The sequence below is a fragment of the Glycine max genome, chromosome 11, assembly GCF_000004515.6.
Source record: "Glycine max cultivar Williams 82 chromosome 11, Glycine_max_v4.0, whole genome shotgun sequence".
Classification (NCBI taxonomy): Eukaryota; Viridiplantae; Streptophyta; class Magnoliopsida; order Fabales; family Fabaceae; genus Glycine; species Glycine max.
The window spans coordinates 15,592,589-15,613,450 of NC_038247.2; the positions used below are offsets into that span (position 1 = coordinate 15,592,589).

The 20,862-nt window shown below is 34.8% G+C and overlaps 3 protein-coding genes across 7 annotated transcripts; 1 reads left to right on the plus strand and 2 right to left on the minus strand.

Annotated features, from left to right (window-relative positions):
• Positions 1 to 344: 344 nt before the first annotated feature.
• On the plus strand, positions 345 to 10,323 carry LOC100785076 (heterogeneous nuclear ribonucleoprotein Q). 4 transcript variants are annotated; one of them, XM_006591011.4, is made up of 9 exons: positions 345 to 570; positions 778 to 1,763; positions 1,846 to 1,962; positions 2,124 to 2,264; positions 2,493 to 2,666; positions 8,914 to 9,121; positions 9,201 to 9,379; positions 9,726 to 9,811; positions 9,974 to 10,323. In XM_006591011.4, exons 2-9 carry the CDS (start codon positions 1,308 to 1,310, stop codon positions 10,128 to 10,130), a joined length of 1,518 nt encoding a protein of 505 aa, XP_006591074.1. In that variant the 5' UTR covers positions 345 to 570; positions 778 to 1,307; the 3' UTR covers positions 10,131 to 10,323. The 4 variants fall into 4 exon arrangements, with proteins under 4 accessions (XP_006591074.1, XP_003538114.1, XP_006591076.1 ...); XM_003538066.5 differs by having other exon boundaries at positions 346 to 570; positions 1,244 to 1,763; XM_006591013.4 differs by having other exon boundaries at positions 351 to 570; positions 1,308 to 1,763.
• A 1,909-nt stretch (positions 10,324 to 12,232) lies between these two features.
• LOC100306382 (uncharacterized) lies at positions 12,233 to 13,976 on the minus strand. Its single transcript, NM_001251032.2, has 3 exons — positions 13,802 to 13,976; positions 13,297 to 13,415; positions 12,233 to 12,656 (listed from the first exon to the last, which is right to left on the minus strand). The coding sequence occupies exons 1-3, from the start codon at positions 13,957 to 13,959 to the stop codon at positions 12,448 to 12,450; spliced, it is 486 nt and encodes a 161-aa protein (NP_001237961.1). The 5' UTR covers positions 13,960 to 13,976; the 3' UTR covers positions 12,233 to 12,447.
• A 1,375-nt stretch (positions 13,977 to 15,351) lies between these two features.
• LOC100781332 (glucan endo-1,3-beta-glucosidase 14) lies at positions 15,352 to 19,558 on the minus strand. 2 transcript variants are annotated; one of them, XR_005887271.1, is made up of 4 exons: positions 19,247 to 19,558; positions 17,822 to 18,852; positions 17,533 to 17,680; positions 15,352 to 15,621 (listed from the first exon to the last, which is right to left on the minus strand). XR_005887271.1 is itself a non-coding variant. In XM_041006994.1 (3 exons), the coding sequence occupies exons 1-3, from the start codon at positions 19,323 to 19,325 to the stop codon at positions 17,609 to 17,611; spliced, it is 1,182 nt and encodes a 393-aa protein (XP_040862928.1). In that variant the 5' UTR covers positions 19,326 to 19,558; the 3' UTR covers positions 15,640 to 17,608. The 2 variants fall into 2 exon arrangements, 1 of the variants encoding a protein (XP_040862928.1); XM_041006994.1 differs by lacking the exon at positions 15,352 to 15,621 and having other exon boundaries at positions 15,640 to 17,680.
• Positions 19,559 to 20,862: the final 1,304 nt, after the last annotated feature.

Sequence of the window (20,862 nt, forward strand, 5' to 3'; positions counted from 1 at the left end):
TTATAAATTTATGAATAAAATATATAATATATATAAGTTTGATTTGAATAATTTTTTTAAACTGATTCTAATTCAATCAAATAATTTTTTTAAAATTTTTTTTATCTGTTTGATTTTCGATCCATATTGAGATTGGATAGATTATTTCAATTTCAGCGGATAAAAAAACAATCATGATAATAACAATTACAAATTTACAATGACTCAGAAGGAGTATTGCAGTTGTTTAATTTTATTGACCTTTAAAAATCTAAAGACCCCTTTCGCATTTACCATAATACCCTCCTAGAGTCGTACTCAGACATGTCTCCGTCTCTTGAAGCCATTGGACGGAAAATCAGAAACGGCTTGTCGCATACCGTAATTTTGACAAACAAGAAAAATCCAAAACTCAAATTAACGGCGCCACTACATTTACCGTTTTGCCAGTATCAGCGAGACGCCACTCTAGGGTTCGTTAAATCGTATCCAATTTAAAAGCTCTCCTTCGAAGTTTGCACTAATTTTCATTTTTCGCACCAGAAATTTTCTATCCATTTCGACATCGTTGTCGTGCTCCTTTACCCTAAGGTACTCTCCTTTCTCTCTCGCCTTGAATTTCTGTACGGAGGCAAGCTAGAGATTTTATTATTGCGTAAATAACATTTTTATTTATTTATTTGGGATTTCTGTGAAATTTGATGTGTTGTGGTAAAGGGTTGCATCAGTGATTTAGCTGGTAGAAGTGTGTAAGTGTAATGAACCCTATCTTAGTACGTATCTGTAAATTTGTGGCAGGAAGGTGCACAGATTGGTACGTTTTGTTTGGAAACTGCTAATATTTTTCTGAGATTGGACACTTCATGATTCTTCTTTTTGTTCTGCCTTCTCGTTCCTTTGATGCCTAATTGTTTGTTCATCACCTTGCATCATTTGAGTAGAAATTTTTCATATTTACATGATTTTCTTTGCCCCTCGTTTGGCTTTGTGTAAAATAGAAGAGCTTGTGCTCACCAACATGCCGTTTGAACTCGGGTTCCTTTCGCCGCCTTCGTTAATCTCTTTTTTATTGTTTTTGACTTGCCTGTCTGCCAATGCTGTTAATTATCTTATCATTGTCCCTTTAATAAAAGTCTATCACATTGCTGCCGTATAAGCCTTGTCTGTCTCATTGCACGGCTTCCACTGAGATTCATTCGCTGCAACCCCTTGTTTGGCCTTTCTTTTTGTTTCCTCCTTTCGATATGTGTATACTTCTTCCCAGGAATTCTTCTGGCCTCTGTGCCTTCTTCACAGTTGCCTCACGCTTATTTCGTTAGTTTCATAAGATGCCTCGGGAAAAAGCAATTTCTTCATCAGCTGCTAAGCCATCTGAGCCTGAGGAGCCAGTTGAATCTGATGAGAAGGTTGATTTTGAGGAGGCAAATGATCCAGAGGAAGCAATGGAAGAAGAAGTAGAATATGAAGAAGTAGAAGAAGAAGAGGAAGTGGAAGAGATAGAAGAGGAGGTGGAAGAGGTGGAAGAAGAGGAGGAAGTGGAGGTGGAAGAAGATGAAGAGGAGGAGGAGGAGGAGGAAGAAGAGGTTGAAGAAGTGGAAGAAGATGATGCCATGCAAAATCATAGCAGTGATGAAACAAAGGTGGAAGATGAGGATGAGAAGAAAAAACATGCTGAACTCCTTTCAATTCCTCCTCATGGGTCTGAAGTATACATTGGTGGCATTCCTCATGCCTCAGATGAGGATTTGAAATCTTTATGTGAGCGTATTGGGGAAGTTGCAGAGGTAAGTCTGTGCCATTGTTATTGTATTGTGCTTATGCTTATATTACAATGTCATTCATTAACTTGAATTTTGAGGAAAACAGGTTCGAATAATGAAGGGAAAGGATTCTTCCGAGAACAAGGGCTTTGGTTTTGTGACCTTTAGAAGTGTGGAATTGGCTTCTAAAGCCATTGAGGAGCTAAATAATACCGAATTCATGGTAATATGATAATGTCAATATGCATTCATAACCGATTCTCCTCTTAAGTTAGTGGCTTTACTGTTGTTACTCTTGTATTACAAACATTGCAGATGCATTATGCGAATCTTATTGTAATTTGGTATATGTAATTCCTGACTGTCAATTATCAATTCTTTAAGGGTAAAAAAATTAAATGTTCAAAATCTCAAGCCAAGCACCGTCTTTTTATTGGCAATGTTCCTAGAAGCTGGGGTGTTGAAGATCTGAAGAAGATTGTAACTGAGATTGGACCTGGAGTTACTGGTGTGGAACTAGTCAAGGTATGTATTTTTCTGTTGCACTTTCAGTTCCCACTTTAAGTTAAATGTGTCTAGGAAGTTTTTGTTATAGTCATGCCTAAAAATCATCATAAAAGTCATGTATTACAAATTACAATCATTCTTCTATTGTTTTCTCATTATGTCCAACTGCATGCACACAAGAGTCAGCATTGTGGTTTTCTTATTTAAATGCTCTTATATTTATGTTTGTTCAATAATTTGTTTCAGGATATGAAGAACACCAACAATAACCGGGGCTTTGCTTTTATTGACTATTATAACCATGCATGTGCTGAGTATTCAAGGCAAAAGATGATGAGCCCAACATTTAAGCTAGGTGAGAATGCTCCAACAGTGAGCTGGGCTGATCCTAAAAATGCTGAGTCCTCTGCTGCATCTCAGGTATTGATTCATATGCCTTCCTTCTTTTTTAAGCTCAGTTGATAATTTATAGTTATGGTTAATGGTTATAAGAACCTTTTTAGGTTGCTTATCCAGTACACAAGTTGACCTTTTGTGTGCTGGTACATTAGGGGTAAAAAGGGAAGGTTAAACAAAAATAAAAATAAAAACAAAGAAATCTTCTCCATCAACAACCGCTATCATCTTCTCTGGTCTCCCTCTTCCTCCACGCTCAACATCAACACTGACCAGACAACACCCAACCAAACCATCAGCCACTATATTAGGACTGAGCCCGACTACGCTGACAAATTCAACCACCTCAAAAACCAATCAGAGAACAAATCAGAGGTGAAACAGTTGTCATCCTGAGGAGGTGTCCATCCCTGGTGACACTGAAGCCAGAATTCCAATGGTGGCTGAGTACATTGATTGAAGACCAGGATGGTGGAGAACTGAAGATTGCAGCTCCAGCAGAGGGGAACACGGTCACTAATTTGATTGGGTTGTAACTGCAGTTTTTTTTTTGGGGGAGGGGGGGAGCATGCTGGAGATTGCAGCCACAGGAAGCTGGAAAAACTAGGATTGGCCTTTCTTAGGATTTTCCAGGGGAAGGAAAAATTAGATAGCAAGTTAGAGTTGATAGTTAGAGGGGCTTAATTAGATATAAAAGGGGGAAGAGGGGTTGGAGAGATGGAAGTTAAGGTTTGCTTATTGGGAAAGAAATGGAGGATACAATGGTGTTCTTGAAGGGTTTGCTTATTAGATGCAAGTGTAATATTAACTGTCGTGTTGGCAGTTATAGGTAGAAGTTAAGGAGCAATAATGCGTTTAGAATATATGATAGAAAACAACTCAGCCTGCATTTAGAAGTAGAAACTACCTTGATGACAGTTATTCATATAGAATAACGGATGGCAGTTATTTAATAGTAGGGTGTGTAATTAGGAAAAAGAGGTTGTTATTTGCAGTTTGTGGGCAGAGAATGATAATCAATGTAGGATGTCTCTAGGACAGCTAGTGTATTGCTGCATTGTTTGTGATTTCTGTGTTCAGCATATTTTATTGGTTTATCAATTGGTGCTCTATAACCTTTGGTTGCTAACCTTTTGAAGATCAAGAGGCGGGTTGATGGAATTCAAGAACTTAATTAAATGCTGCATAAGTTTCTCAAAAACAAGGAGTTGATCTTGAGGATGAAGAGGCAACTCAACCAAAAAAACACAATGCCACACTCAACCAAGAGGGTGGAGGAGAACTAAGAGTAGCAGTTGAGTGTGGTGGTGGCATGTTGTAACCATAGTTGTCAAGACCGGCGTAGCGGCCGACCCCAAAATTGGGATAGCGGGATGACCGCTATTGTAATGTCTTTTTATATATGTTAAATAATTAATAATATGTATGTATATAAGTTCAAAAACAGAAAAATAACTTAATACATAGTTACTTAAACAAAAGTTAGTAGAAAGTCAAGCAAATAAAGGAAGCCTTAGTCCTTCTAACATAAAGCCTAAAGTAATTATAATAATAGACAAGTAGACATTAAAATTCAAATAGACAAATGCAAGTTTCTTAATACTAAATTACTAATCAGAATCTTCATCCTCTTCAAGATCCAAATCATTGTGTTGTTGAAATCCATCACTCTCACTAGCATTAGAATTGTACTCTTCTTCCCCCTCATCTTCATTCTCTTCTTCCACTTCCACCACCTTTTTTCCTTTTTCATTTGTAGGTGCAAGTGCAGCTGCTGCCTTGTTTATATGTGTTTGACTCCTTGTATTTTGTAAAGGTTCACCAGCCCCAGTTGCCTCAGCAACATCTAACGAATTCAAATCATCATCATCAAAAACCAAATCATTACCAGCTTCTTCTCCTTCCAATTCTCCCAATAACCACTCATTGCTATCATCAATATCATTTAAAGCAATAGGATCAATCACATCATGACACTCAAAGCGATCTAGAAGAGCTTGATTATACTTAACATAAACCAAATCTTGAAGCTTTTGGTGCTCAAGCCTACTTCTCTTCTTTGAGTGAATCTATAATAATTTACAAAACATGAATGTTAGTTACTTAGTTTCAATTTCAGCTTCTAAAGTTTCATAATTTAAAAAAACATGAATGTTAGTTACTTACATGCTCAAAGGTACTCCAATTACGCTCACATCCTGGTGAGCTACAAGTCAAACTTAGAACTTTAATGGCAATGGTTTGCAAGTGTGGTGTTTTTCCTCCATACAATTTCCACCACTCAGCTGTAAAATGCAATTCATATGCATTAGCATTTACACATATTATTAATTAATCATTCAAAGTTATAAGTGAATTTTTTCACTTACCAGGAGATATTTCAGTCCTTGCTTTCATTGCTGCAGCCATACCAAACCTCTCTCCAGCCCTTTTATACACTAGCAATTGTTTGTGAACTTCAACTACAAAATCATCATCTTCACTAAGCTTATCAATACATTTGAAGAGGCCATCCACCACTTCATTATCACTGTCAATGTTTGGATTGGTGTAAAAGAACTTTGGATTCAGATAATAACCCGCTGCATGCAAAGGGTGGTGAAGTTGGCAATCCCATCTTTTATCAATGATTGCAAGGATATCCTTATACTTCCCTTCATTGTTATTGAAAGCTCTTTGAATTGCTTCTTTGGCCCTATCCATTGCTTCATAAATGAAACCCATTGTAGGTTTTTTTTCATTATCCACCAACCTCAACACACTTACAAGAGGCCCCATAGCCTTTAAAGCATAAACAACATCATTCCAAAATGATGGCATAAGAACAACATCTGTTGCTTGCTTCCCCTTGGGCTCTTTAGCTGCCTTAGACTTCAACCATTCATCTGAATTAAACATCCTTCTAAGATTGGCCTTTTGCTTATGCAATCTTTGCAAAGTTAAGAAAGTGGTAGCAAATCTTGTAACTCCATGTCTCTAATTCAGTTTTTTGTGTGAATTTCCTCATGGTGTTCAAAGCCAATGTATGGTTGTAAATGTAGCCTACAAGCTTGATGCCTCTCTGTATAACCCTTTTTACTTTTGGGATCTTTCCAATATCTTCTAGCATCAAGTCAAGACAATGTGCAACACATGGAGTCCAAAATATTTTTGGTCTCGTGACTTGTAAAATTTTACCTAAAAAGACCAAAATCAATAAACTTGTATGAGTAGTGTAACAATTAAAAGTTATAACTACAAAAAAAAACTTCATTAAGTATGATTGAATTCTCACCCGCCAACACATAATTACTTCCATTGTCCGTCACCACTTGAATAACATTCTTTTCTCCAATCTCCTCAACAAAGCTATCCAAAAGCTCAAAGATCTTCTGACCAGTCTTCATGTATTCAGAAGCATCCACACTCCTCACAAATTGTGTTCCCAACGAACAATTTACCAAAAAGTTAATCAAAGTTCTATTCTTCCTATCCGTCCAACCATCTGACATAATTGAACACCCATATTTGATTCGCTCCTCCTCATGACCCCTCAATAAGCCCTTCGTGTATTCCAACTCTTTTTTAAGGAGTGGAACTCTCAATTCATGATAGCTTGGAGGCTTTAAATGAGGACCATAGGTTCCAATCGCCTCTATCATCAACTTGAAACTTTTTGATTTAGCAACATTGAATGGTATTCCATTCCTAAAAAAGAAACGAGCAATGTACTGAACTGCCCTGTCTCTTGCAGCCTTGTTATAAGTTTCATTTACACTTGATTGTCTCATGGTTTTTCCTAATTTGATACTTTCTTCAGGTGCTTTGGAGAACAAAAAATCAATAGGGCCTTTTTTAGTTGTGATCCTCTTATTGGAAGCAGTTGAGGAGGCTTCATTTGATGTTGTTGGACGCTTTTTTCCACTTTTAAGTCTTGCAATCTCTAGGATCCCATCTTCCTCTTCCTCGTCTTCTTCTTGCATTGTCTCCATGTATGCTGCAGTTTCAGCTATTTTCTTCTCATAAGCAGCAATCATTTCTAATTTAACATCCTCCGGTACTTTTTTACAAGAACCCACATCTCCTTTTATTTGAAGTTGATGTCTTTTTGCTCTAGAAATTCCTCCCGTAGTCGTTTTGTGACAAAAATCACAGGTTACACTCTTCCTGTTATTTTTATCCTTTAAACTGTTCCATTTCCAAAAGGCATCTACCCTATCACCGGTAGGCTTGAACAACGAAGACCCCTCTGAATTCAACATTCCAGTAGACTAAAGTCTAATGCACCGTAAGGAGACTAAAGCACTGCAACCAAATAAAAAATTACATAAAAAATTAAATGACCTGATTTTTTCAACATTTCGAAAATTAAACCATCATATTGGTTTTTGTTGTGAAATTAGTAAGGCTTAGACTTGTGACGAAGTATTTTATGATACATAAGAAAACTTACATTTTAGTTTTGAAATTCACTTAATCAAGTTTTTTGTTCCATATTTTTCTCAAAGTTTAACATGTCTTTTGTCGACTAAAATTCTGCACTCTATTATGTAAATAAATAGTGTCACTCCCTAATGCTAGAGTTCTTATTTGAACAACAAAAATTTGTGAACTAATTGACACAAACCATTCACAGTTACAGCCAAAGCCAAAAATTAGTAAGTAACAAGGTAAAAATTAATTATCAAAAAATTAATTAGTAAGTAATCAATTCTAGAATTTTTGCTGAGACTGTTCCTCAATTTTTTATTGTTGATTCAACACTTTGCTAGTTGCTACGACAATTCTAGAATCTAGCATATGTGGCAGTCACATGACAGGTGGTGGATAATAACTACTTCATGCTTCAGGTGGAGACTAGGCACTAGCTATCAGAAAAATGAATTAAATTCATATAAAAAAAAATCAGTCACAAAAATCCTCTTCGCTGTCACAAAAATCAGTCACAAAAAAATCACAGTCACACCCAAGAGGCCAAGACCCAACAGCAAGGTAAGACCAAAAAAATCCTCTTCGCTGTCTTCCTCACCTCAAGCAAAGGGGTGGCCGCGCGGCGCAGTCGCAGGACGAAGACTCGTCGGGTTGCAGCTTCGCCGGGTGCAGAGTCGTCGCCGGAGTCGTCGGACGGGGTCGTCGGAGTCGCCGGACGGAGTCGTCGGAGTCGCAGGTCGCAGGTCGAGGTTGCAGTCGCAACTTCACTTTCTCACAAGGGTTTCTCGAGCCAGCCAAACAACAGATCGGGGAGGGAGCGAGACCTTGGCCAGGTAATACAAAAAAAAAGCCAAAAATACCCTCACTTTCTCGCATTAAGTGAGGGCATTTTCGGCCGTCACTGTAGCGCGCGAAATTTTTGTCCGGATTCCGCCCCGCTTTTCCTGCCTTCGTCGCGGTAGGGTGCCGCGCCGTGCCGCCTTGATAGCGGCCGCGACAGCCGCTATTAACAACATAGGTTGTAACCATTAGAGCTAGATAACAAAAATAAAGAATAAGGTTCAATGACCACGACCAAGACCCACAACCATTGTAGTGGGGAAGAAACAAAAAAATGATGAAGCAAAATCAGTGTGAGAAACAGATACTGAAAATAGTTATGGTTCAGGAAGATGTTGATCGACCGGTTGAAAGGGAGAAACAGAGTATAGAATTTGGTTTAAAGAGACCATCTTCAACAGAAAATGGAGAGTGAAATCATCCCTAGTGATAGTGCAATGGTGGTCCTTGCAGATAGCGTGCACAATGGTGAATCAGAGAAGGAGCAAGTAATAGCCATGGAGGTTTGGGTTTCATGCAGTCTGGTCAACTCACCACTGCCAGAACTCTCAGACTTGGATTCACCCATTTTGGCTAATGGATCATCAATGATGAGTGACCTTTGGATTTCATGTATGCTATTGAATCTTCCTTCACCAGAACAGAACTAACTCGAAGCATAAGATTCTACCAGATTTATAAATTAATATATATTTGCATCTAACATAGTATAAATTAGAGGGACAAAAACCATTATAACACGAAAAAGCTAATGTAGGTTTACCAGAGCTCTGTTTAATATATATTATTGCTTATACATTGAGTGCAAGAACTAATTAACAGTTATTAAGTATTAAATACATTACTACAGTCATTGTTATAACTTATAAGTGATTAATATTCTATAATACACTATTTGCTTCTGAATCTAGATTACCATGCCGTTGAATATATAGACTATTTTTTAACAGATCCTATTCTAGATGCATTGCTCTGTAAACAAAGCATTGAATATAGTGAATTGTTGTGCATGTGTGAACAGGTGAAGGCAGTATATGTGAAGAACCTTCCAAAGAATGTAACTCAAGAGCAGTTGAAGAAGCTTTTTGAACGTCATGGGAAGATCACAAAGGTGGTTCTTCCACCAGCAAAGTCTGGACAGGAAAAGAACAGAATTGGCTTTGTACATTTTGCAGAGAGGTCAAATGCTATGAAAGCACTGAAAAACACTGAAAGATATGAATTAGAAGGTAACATATTGTCCAGCCTTTTGTGGTTATTTTATGTGAATGTTGGTCAATAATATTTAAGGTTTGTTCTACGTTTCAGGTCAACTTTTACAATGCTCTCTGGCAAAGCCACAGGCTGATCAAAAGTCTGGAGGATCAAACACACAGAAGCCAGGACCAGGATTGCTTCCAAGCTATCCACCACATGTTGGTTATGGTTTGGTTGGAGGTGCCTATGGTGGACTTGGTGCAGGATATGCTGCTCCAGGTCTTGCACAGGTGACATGTTTGCATTAGATATCTATAGCTTGTTTCCAGACCCAAAATTATTCTTTTTATACTCTTCATTTTTGTGTCAACAGAAATCACTATTTTGATGCTAAGTAGTGGCATTATAGAGCTACTGACTTTTATAGAATCCAAATCCTTATTGCATTTCATTTAAACATGTTTAATATATTTTAAATTTCATTAGAAATCATGCATATTAGACTTTATCAGTATATGCTACAGGAAGTGTATTTACATGCAAGTTGATCTCTACTATATATGTGCCATTGATTCATTATCATATTCACTATCTATTAATCTGAGATTCTGATGATTGGAGTTGTATCTTTTACAGCCCATGCTATATGGAGGAGGTCAAACTCCCTCAGGAATGGCCATCATGCCTATGCTTTTAGCTGATGGACGGATTGGATATGTCTTGTAAGTAAAACTGTTGCAATGATATTTTGTAGATTGGAAGATGTTGCAATGATATTTGGTAGATTGGAAGATGTTGCAATGATGTTTCTATAAAATTCCAATGGCCTTATGAGACACCCAATTGCCTGAATCCAAAGCCTGAGAGTTTATTTTATTCTGCAGGCAACAACCAGGAATGCAGCCACAAGCCCCACCCTCACATCATAGAGGTGGCAGGGGCGGTGGTGGCAGTGGGAGTGGCAACAGGAATGTCGGGAGTTCAAGTAAGGGAAGGCACAACAATGATGGTGGCCATGGGCGCAGATATCGGCCATATTAGCCGGTCTTGATATATAGATAGTAGCACCCCCTTCTCTCAAATGTACTTGGGGCATTTCAAGCTCAGTTAATTTATCAAAATGTGCTACATATTTTTTTATTAAAATTTTATTCTGCAGAATTACATACATGATGTCAGGGCGTTTGTAAGTTGAATTCTTCCTATGTTGATAATTAATCAGTTTTATACTTGAGAACCCTTTTTTAAACGGGAAAAACCTCATGCTACCCTTTTCTTTGGGTGAATCATAATAGAGACAGTAAAGGGAACTCACCCAATTCATTGATATTTAAAATAATGGACATATGTCGCTGCTACCAGCCACTCATTTGATTTTCCATGGATTTTATGGACCCATAAGATTTAAACTTAAAAACTATTATTACAAATTAAAATTATGCACATAGCTTAGTGTCACCTTCAAGAATTTTTGTTATAACTCACCAACCCATGGCGATTAATCTCTGGATCGGGCTACAAGTAATAAAATAAAGTTATATAGTCACTAAACCTTTTGGTGTAGGGGTAAATGTTTAATCCCATCCATATTGACCCAAGTTATTGGAGATTCACTGTAATGCTATACAAGCAAGACGGCGTACTGGAAGGACCAAGAAAGAAAAAAAATGTTTACAGGAATTAAGATGAAAGCAGATGCACTGGCGTCGTGGGAATTTATAAGCTGATGAGAAGTCTTTAAATCTTTAGAGCATTTACAATACATAATTATTTGAATGAGTTATTTATCATAATTTTACGAATGCTTAAAAAATATTATTTATGATATAAATAAAGTTAAACAATTCATGAAAATGCTTCTATTGGAAATATTGTTAGGTCTGATAACACTGATAAAGAAATTTAGATCACGTTTAAAAGTAAAATTAGTGAAATACTTTAGATGATGTTTTCTAATTAGAATGAGTTTTACCTATTCTAACTTTCAATGTAAATTTTTATCACTTGATACTGAGGTGAATTTTAATGATAATTAACATAATGATTAAGTTTTGTTCTGCAAAAATTTATCTGGTTCATGGAATTTCTTTCTTTCTAATTACTGGACACCATGCATAGTCAAGTATCATAACCTCATTTTAAGCTAGAATGGGAAAATGGGTGATCAATCACTTAATCATAACGTCACTTGACACAGTTAACTCAATTAAAATTATGTTAATGATAGCTTAGAGGCAATGAAAATTTCTTAAGTCAAGAAAAAATATCTTGTAATTTCTTTTCCCTTGGAGCAAATTTACATGACAAGAGTTTCTTAAAAACAAGCTTTGTTCCTTCAGCAAGAAATGGTTCCTTGGCATTAAAAAAATACTATTTTTAAAAGAGAAGTACAATCAACCAACCACCAAAAAAGAGGAAAACAAAACAGAAATGGAAGAACCTCGCCGTCTAACCTCCTTTGCGTCGTGCCGTGTACCTAGGTGACCCTCGCCTTGTCGTCGCAACTTGCCTCACCATCACACCTCCATGGCACCATGACTCGTGTTGCCATCACACCTTTGAGGCCTCGCACCGCGCCTCACCTTGCTGTCAAAGCTCCGTCGTCACAGATCTGGGGAAACCATTGGGAGGAAGATGAAAAGAGAGATTTGGATGAAAAATGAGTGTGTAAATGAGAATTTTAGTTGAGGATAAAATGTTAGGAAATGGGGCTAAAGTAACGTTGTAACTGTCTAACAAAGGGAGATGAGAAGGAGAATGGGGCTGAAGTGAGAAGCGAATGTGAGAGGAGTCAAGAGAGGGAGAGAGAAAAGAGAAGGAAGCGATTTATTTTGTAATGTTTTAATATGAAAGGTTTATTTTTGTTTATAAAAAATCAATATAAAAATTGAATTAATTAGTTTAGTTCAATCATAATTAAGTGAAAGTAAACAAAATAATATAAAAGTGACTTTTTTGAAGTTTCTTACCATTGTTACAAAATTGTATGAGTTTCAATCCAGGCATTCATAACCAAATGCAGTAAAACTGCTTACGTCCAGCACATTATTTTGCTGCATTTAATCTAAAAGGCAATTTTGCGTACATAAATTTCTCAGTTCAACTTCTTTATTTACTCTCCACACCCATGGTGAGAAAATGCATCTCATCAATATATAAGATGGAATATCATTTATTTCCTGAAATGCTCCATACATCAGGGGGTAGGGTAGGGGATGTGTTTTACTGAGAAACAATCAAAAAGCTACATTTTTGACATTAATACCAAGCTGCATCCAATAAACAAGGAGTCATGCACATTCCCAACATAACACAAAACATAAACGCGCTGGCTCAGTCATAACAAATACAACTGCCTTCATTCCTTTAAATCATTGGTCTCGTCACCACTCTCACCTTTATCACTCTCACCTTTATCAGGATCCTCTCCTTTATCCGATAACTCAGCTTTATCAGAACCCTCACCCTTATCAGGTGACTCACCTTCCAACTTCCTTTTCTTTCTCGGCTCATCATCCTTTCCCTTTGACACTGCAGCTTTCTTTCCAGCATTCTTCTTCCTAAACTCTGTTATGCAATGAAGAGAAATTGTCAAGGTGTGCTAGAAACTACACAGACACAGTAAATAAATTCTTCCAAAACAAACTGTCTGCTGTGCTAAGTGCCAAGTGCCGAGTGCAAACAAAGTAATTAACAGGCCAGGATCGTATATTGTCTAATGACATAAAACAAACTCAGTCATAACAATGGAATAGTGACCACATCAATTAATAGCCATGTCAAAGTTGGACATGTAGTTGAGATTCGTTCATCTCACTCTCATTTCTCACCTGGTACGCTTCCTCTCTCTCTCTCTCTTTATATATATATATATATATATAGAAAGAGGGTTTTTATTATGAGAGTGAGAGGAGTGAATCATGGCCATTGAATCAAATCAAGAAAAGCTTAAGACTAAAACATAAAGTCATATGATTTTAAGTGATTACGTGATCATTAAATAACTTTTAATTTTAATCCTAACCATCAATTGCTGCTTGTATGGTCTAAATTTACTCCCCTCAGTCTCTGGTAATATCACAATGTTTTATTCTAACTTTTAGAACAAGGTGACTTCACAAGAACTTGACAGCTACTAAAGATAAATGACAGCTAGTAGACTACGATCTTTGGTGTGAACTGAACATCGTAAGTGAAAGTGACCTACCTTCAAGGGAAGCTTTCAGAGGACGAAGAAACTCAGGGAACTCAGTTTCCTCAAGAGCTTTGAAAACATCCTCAACATTGATAATCTGCCTCTTAGACTCCTTACATATATCATTAGCCCTGCATAACGCCATCACATCACATACATACAGGAGATATAAGGTGGGTTTTATGGTTAAGAGAGAAATTTTTTTTGGAAAAGTCACGGATTTGATCCCTTTGCTAACAAAACTAATATTTGCCGATAAAAAAAATCACATACATACTTAATATGACATACTTACACTACAGTACAATACAAATACCCCATTACTGTTCTGCTTCTTCTATCTAAAAAGGTCTCATTTTTGCTTTCTTCCACTGTTTAATTTCATCATCTATTAATCAATCATACAATTACAATCCGAATCCTACTTTTTGGTTTTTTTCAAATTAGGGGAAAAGGGATTCAAACATAAAAATCCAAAATTTCGAGAGAAATTCATTGAAGGGTTTCGAGGGCTTACGTTGCGGAAAGGTAGTGGATGAAGATCCTACCGCTTTCGGAGAATGCGAGAAGAGCGTCTTTGCTGACGGAAATTTCTCCGTCTTCGGAGCAACGGGACAGCTTATCCTTCACTACGCGGCGCACAATAGACCGGGGTAGCTCCTCCGCCTCCGACATTATCTTCTTCCGATTCCGATTCGAATGGGTTTAGGGTTAGGGTTTTATAGTTAGATTTCCTTTCCCGCCATTATCAGTGCCAAACTCTTTCTTTTCTTTCAATAGGGCGTGAGAACAACATTTTACAACTGAGAAAATTTACAAGAATTTAATTAGAATGTATTTATGCTATAAATATTTTTACACAGTTAAATATATTTTTTTATTAATTTTTTAAAATGAAAATTCTAATTAAAAAAATACTAAATTATCATTTTAATTCCGTTAGTTTCATAAATGTATAATTTTCATCCTTTGATTTTTAATAGACGATTTTGATCATCCTAATTTTTAAATTGATGATTTTGATTTTTCATTCCTAGTTGATAGTTGATATGTTAACATTGACCAATTAATTTGTTAGGGTGGGGCACTTAAGTTTTCTTTTGTGATTAGTAGCTGGAATGAGCCATCTTTAACCTAAATATTTTCTAACCCATCTTCATCTTCTTTGACATCACAAGCATAACGATCCCATCCATAGTCATCTTGCCCCTTCTAAAATCATCCACCAAATTCATCATCGGACCACCGCACGACCCATATTGTGCCACCATCAACTCGGATGTCACCATAACAAAACTCCATACCCACCGCCAACCACCACAAACACGACCATATCATCAAACTGCAACCACCAACCACCTTATACACCATTAATGTTGACGACCATAAACCGCAATCATAATTATAAATTATAAAATTAGAGAACTAAAATTATAATTTAACCTTAAAAAATCAACCATGATTAAAATTTTGAACCCAAATTTAAAATAATAATTAAAGTTATAAATTAAGAAGTGTAGTAATTTTTATTATGAAAATATATAATAAAATATGAACAATTAAATAAAACATTTAATTATATATATACATATTTAAAAATTTAATATATTTGTATTTATTAAGGGAGGAGAGTGTAACACAAAGAGGGACGAAAAAACAGTGTAGTACTTGTTTCTTCGAGGAGAGTGTACAAATGATATTTTTTTTTATTATGTAACAAAAGTTAATGGAACTTTAAATAAAACAAATGAGATGATGAGTCTTAATAGAATAATTTTTTTTCTCTGGTGTAAAGACGAGAGAAGAGATTAATCAGGATTAAAATGATATATAAATCCTAATAAAAGAATGAAACCATATTAGTTAATAATTAAGTAAGTAAAAAGTGAGATGATGAGTTCTAATAATTTTAAGAGTGAATTTTAAAAAATAATATAAATTGTTAATAAATAATTTTAATGTGACTAATTGAATAATTATTTCTCGACAAAAAAATTAAATAATTATTTTTTAATTTACTTGATTAAAAATGTTTTTATAGGTGACGATCGAACGCAATAATTGACACACAAATGTTCTCATACTTCTGAAATTAACAAATAAGCTAATGTTTACAAGTTAAAAAAATCACTATACTCCTTTTTACACCTCCAATTTTGGGATTTATTTTGGTTATTCCTAAAATGGTGAAATCAATAAGTGTATAAATGATTTTAACTAGCCATGATACATCATACATCTTTCATTTATATGGACAAAACAGCCAACTTCATGCAAAATGTACGAATTTCCTTGGACAAATGAAAAGAAAGTTGTGCTGCTTTAGTTTTCTTCTCCCTGCAAGGATATATCAAAGCCAATAAGTATTGGACCTAGGGATTTATATTGAATGCAGTAAAAAATGGTGCATTTGGTGCACTCAGTACATTGAAGTCATTGGATGATAATCAAACGGTTTAAATTTCAATCTTAGCAAATTGAATTTAAACATAAATTCCAAATTTCAACCATTTGATCTTTATCCAATAACTTTGATTTACTGACTATACCATATGCCACCTCTCCTACTCATGCATTATCGTACCTGATGGGTTTTTTATTTTAACTCTATTGATTAAAACATGGTATAACAGTATTTTGTTTTCAATAGTACTAAATCAGAAAAGAGAGACCTCTTCAATGCACCAAAAGTTCAGGTAGTCTTTGAGAAGGAAATTTTTAAGTGGATGCTTTTTCACATGTCAATTATCTTATCCCGTTTGAACCTATAACCGATGTATGAATACAACACAATTCACTTTCGATGGTATGGACCATGCCATATCCACGTCTAAAAGCGATTAACAGCTCATGTTGTAGAATATTATTCCACGTGATTTTTTGTCCAAAAAAGAAGCAATAATAGTTCTAAATTAGGTTCCTTGTTTGAAAATTTTAGCCACTGCACGTAATTATCCAACACGTTTTTTAGACATCCGAACAATTCACACAAAGAAATTCCTACTTTTTTTTTTTGTTACGGTGACATTTAGTGTGAAGTATTTATTAGTTTTACCAACGATTAATTTTTATCAAAGAACCTATTTGATTACTTTTAGTGAAATATCCTTTCTAATCGTTTTTTTCATACAATGAAATCTAAAACATTAGCTAAGGAAACTGAGTGAAGTAACACAAAGAAATTCGTATTGCATTTAGCATGAACATGACTCAGAGATTGTAGAAATTCTCAACTCTTTTAAACATTTTTTTATAATACCTTGCACAGTAACTATTTATTCCACACTAAGTTAATGAAATGTTTTTTATGTAAACATAGTACATCAATCATGATGAAGATTTGAAAAGAGATGCATGGCATGGAAGCATGAGAAAATGAATGACTAGTACGATTAAAAAAAATAATATGGAAATTATTGGAAGAAGGAGATGTGTATAAAATAAGGCTGACAAATCACAACCAGGGACAAAATTGTGGGGTTTGAATTTCTGAGATGAGGAGGTTCTGAGGGCTTTTCTTTTGAGTTTGATGCAACTGATTTGGACTTTTGTATAGCTGAAGACAAGAACAATTTCGTTCACAGGAAGATTCATACGCATGATTGCAAGTGGGAGATAAGGACGATGGAGACTGATTACCATATTTTTAATACTCAAAAAGAGTAATGAAGGTTTTCTTGGGGTGGTTAAGGTCGGCACAAGAGTCCACTTTGTGGCATGCACGAATTGGACAGCATTTGGCAGGTTCTGCTTTTAATTGATATTTAGGCAGAACCTTTCTACAGTAATGTTCCAAAACTTTCCTATTAAACTATTTTCAAACTTTTCTAAATTTGTACACTTAATTACTATTAGAAAGTGAAGATTAAAGTGGTGGCATCAAAAAGGGTTTCCCTTTTGAGCTTTGGACTGAACTTTCTCACACAATCATATCATTTTTAATTTTCTATGACATGATAGAATGAATCCATAAAATGTTCAGTAATTATATACTCTTAAAAATATGAGATTGGTTGGATAGTTAAGAAAGAAAGAAATAACAAAATGTTAAGGATTTAATCTCTCTTATTAACAAAAATTAACCATTAACATTTACCTATATAAAATAAATTAACTCCTAGCTTCAGTATTCAGCTAAAAATACAGTAATTGGAGAAAATACCAATTACCTTGCAAATAAAATACAAAGAACATTAATAAATTATTAATAATAAAAAAAATGCATGGACAAATTAATCTTTTCCTCACCTTGCATAAACTATCTATTGCAAAAGAATGACGTATGGGAATTCCTCTGTTTCCCTTTAACCTTCCCTTCTTCTGATCACCATCTTGAAGGCTCCAAAGCAAAGATCAAGCATGTAGTTATACATACAAGAAAATTGACAGACAAAGTCTGCAAATTATGAACGATGGAAGCATTAAAAACTACTCAATCAAAATATACAATCTACAAGCCAAATAATAGTAATAATAATAAAAAAAAATAATGAGAATTTTTAAAAGTACGTTAAAGTTCGATCATGTGTCTACTTACATTGGATTTAGCTGCCATAGGAATCTCTTGGAGATAATCCTTCAATCCAATGTTATAAACTGGAGTACCATCAGGATAGTAAAGTCCATAGTTTCTCTCTGATGCTGGACCAGGCTTCAAATTCTCATTAAAAAGTGCAAAGACATATATGTCAATTGGAACAGATGGTTTTGCAGGAGTGCCTTGTTTCTGCTGTATCCTTTTGATCAAGTTACCATTATACAAAGCTGCATTCTGCGGTGTAGCTCCAACCTCGTCCGGATCACCATTAGAAGGCCAACCGGTCTCGGAAATCCTAACTTGAACATCATGGTCATGCCCCATTTGTTTGATGGCAGCATAGACAGCATCAATTTGAGCATACAACATGTTGTCATAATGCAAATTGGTGTTTTGATCAATCATGCCTTCACTTGGCTGAAAAAGCACATAGTTTAAGGAAACTTCGCCTGGGTTATCTTTGTATGCAAAGAAAGGGTATGCATTGATGAGGAAAGGTGAGTTGATTTGAGCATGAAAGTCAAGAAGGGGTTGGATATATTGCACAAGATCTTCCCTAAATGCCCCGGATGAAGGAGGGTAGGAATTGGATAATATGTTGAATGAATGGGCGGTTGTGACGGTTACATGTTTGTCTAGTCCAAGATTAACAAGGGCATCATGCACACTTTGCATTGCTGGGAGAAGATTCAACATTTGCTGAGTATCATTGCTATTGAACACCTCATTTCCCACTGTGATGCAAGTGATTTTGGTCTGAGAGAGGTAAGGTTGAACATGCTGCTGAATCCATGTTTGAAATTTAGAAGGGTTTGTCATGTTCTCTAGGTAGTCATTTCCAAGTCCTATTACGAATTCCACATTGGATTGAGAGAAGGCTAGTAGAACATTTGGATCAGAATCATAGAGCCTGATCCTACTCACATTCATAGATTTTATAAGAACAGCAACTTGAGATGGAGGAGGTAAATTGTTGCCTATCTGTCCGTAGTTGATTCCAAAACCAAGGCCATGGATTTGCACAAACAAATCTGAAAACACATTAAGTAAAACAAAATCAGCTTAAAATGATAAATGCAGTTTAACTTGCACAAATGATCAAACATTGAATCAAGATGGCCCTTTAAGTCAGATTATATAGATATTGAACCAACACTCAATACACATATACCATGAGGAGAATAGATACTACTCCAAGTTGAGAGAATGAGGAAGCTAAAAATAGTTGTTGATTCCTCTTGTGAAGCTATTCTGATCACAACTCTCACTAAGGGGTAAATAGAATTTTCCATTTCCAAGGCAAGTATGAATAGAATAGAATAGAATAAGACTCTATCATTAACATATAAGTTGTTATCTTTCTTTTCTTATTCATCATCCACTTTCCATGGAATCAAGCAGAAGTAGACAAAGTAAATAACGAACCTGAAATGGTGAAAAGAAACAAAAGCATTGATATGAAGAAGGAACAACTTGTCATTACTGATCTGATCATCATGGCCATAGACACCAATTGAGACCACCACGCCACGCTTCTAGGCACAGAAACTGAGAGGATGCAATGTTGGACACCAACTAATAGAACTTTTCATAATATATTATAAATACTATTAATCATTGTCAAATGAGAATCCGGGCAACTCTGTTTTCTAGAGCAATGCTATTATAGTATTATTGCAATGTTATTTTATTTACATCATCCTTAGAGTGTTGTTACTAAGATTGATGATAAAACAAAAAAAAAAAGTATGCATTTTAATATATTATGCAGCAGAGGGATGAAACTCCCTCGGCTTCTTCTTTTATTATCCAATCAATCTTATAATTCCTAAATCATTATCTTATTATTTTGTGTTTTGAGTTATAGAATTATGTTTCATCCAAAAATAAAGTTATATAATTATGTTATTTTGAATTTTTAATATATGAATATTTTTTACCATTTTGGTTCCTCCAAAAATTATGGTCAAGTTCCGCCATTGAGTATGCTGATATCTCTTTACTCTTTCCCCCCCTGAACAAGTATGACGTAAAAATTAATAATGTAAAAAGGTAAGAAAATAACTAATGTAAAAATAGGGCGTAGAGATATGATTTTCCTTTCGTGTATGACAAACAAAGATAAGATATACACAAGCTAAATACAACAGAAGAAAAATACGGGCTCTATTGATGAAGCCTAATTCTCATTGTATGTGTGGGTCCCCTCTCATTTCAAATATGCTGACCAAACATATTGAGATTAATTAATAGTTGTAAATTACTTATTTTAATTATAGTATTAGTTTTCATAAAAAAATAAATTATAGTAATTTTCTTTTCTTTAAAAGAAAGGATTTCACATTTTTTTTCTCTGTATTTGTTACCTTTACTGAGAGAAAATTAGATAGTAAAAATGATTTAAACAATAATTCTAAAATAAGTTTTAGATAATTAAATAAAAATTTTGTTGTCATATTTAAAAGAAGTAATTATAAAATAAGTTTCAAATAAATTTTCAAGTCATGCTAACCTTTTAAAAATATATCAATCATAAAAAAAATTATGTCTAAGTTCAACAACTCATTTCAATTAATTTTTTAACTTTCAATTAATTTTACCGAACATATACCGAACATAACCTATATGTTAAATAAATAAGTTAAGTTTTCATATCAAATTGAAAAATAATTTAATTTAAAATAAAACTTAATTTTACCCTCTCAAATCAAGAATTACATCTTTTAACTAATTACAAAATCTTAACTAATTACATCTTGTTAATTGACCATACCAAAATCTTAAATATTTGTGTGTCGATAAGTATAAAAAAACAATATAAGTAATTTACAATAAATCGTGCATCTTGTTCAACTAAGTGAGGTAGACAACTTTGAAATTATTTGATATGACTAGTTTATTTACCATTATTTATACTAATTAATGTATTTATTTAGTTATAAAAATTCGTGCCATATAAAATTAAATGGTCTCTCACATCGTTCCAATCATGATTAGGATATGTCTAAGAGTCTAAATCAGTTAAGCAAAATATGAGTTAT

Bases quoted from the DNA above. Each gene is read 5' to 3' on its own strand.
- LOC100785076 (XM_006591011.4), top strand. From the start codon at position 1,308: ATGCCTCGGGAAAAAGCAATTTCTTCATCAGCTGCTAAGCCATCTGAG. The intron at 9,380-9,725 runs GTGACATGTTTG...TATCTTTTACAG, and splicing joins CTGCTCCAGGTCTTGCACAG to CCCATGCTATATGGAGGAGG. The intron at 9,812-9,973 runs GTAAGTAAAACT...TTTATTCTGCAG, and splicing joins GGACGGATTGGATATGTCTT to GCAACAACCAGGAATGCAGC.
- LOC100306382 (NM_001251032.2), bottom strand. From the start codon at position 13,959: ATGTCGGAGGCGGAGGAGCTACCCCGGTCTATTGTGCGCCGCGTAGTG. The intron at 13,416-13,801 runs GTAAGCCCTCGA...GGCGTTATGCAG, and splicing joins ATCCACTACCTTTCCGCAAC to GGCTAATGATATATGTAAGG. The intron at 12,657-13,296 runs GTAGGTCACTTT...ATTGCATAACAG, and splicing joins TCTGAAAGCTTCCCTTGAAG to AGTTTAGGAAGAAGAATGCT.
- LOC100781332 (XM_041006994.1), bottom strand. From the start codon at position 19,325: ATGGCCATGATGATCAGATCAGTAATGACAAGTTGTTCCTTCTTCATA. The intron at 18,853-19,246 runs GTTCGTTATTTA...ATGTGTTTTCAG, and splicing joins GTTTCTTTTCACCATTTCAG to ATTTGTTTGTGCAAATCCAT. The intron at 17,681-17,821 runs GTAAGTAGACAC...CATAATTTGCAG, and splicing joins CTATGGCAGCTAAATCCAAT to ACTTTGTCTGTCAATTTTCT.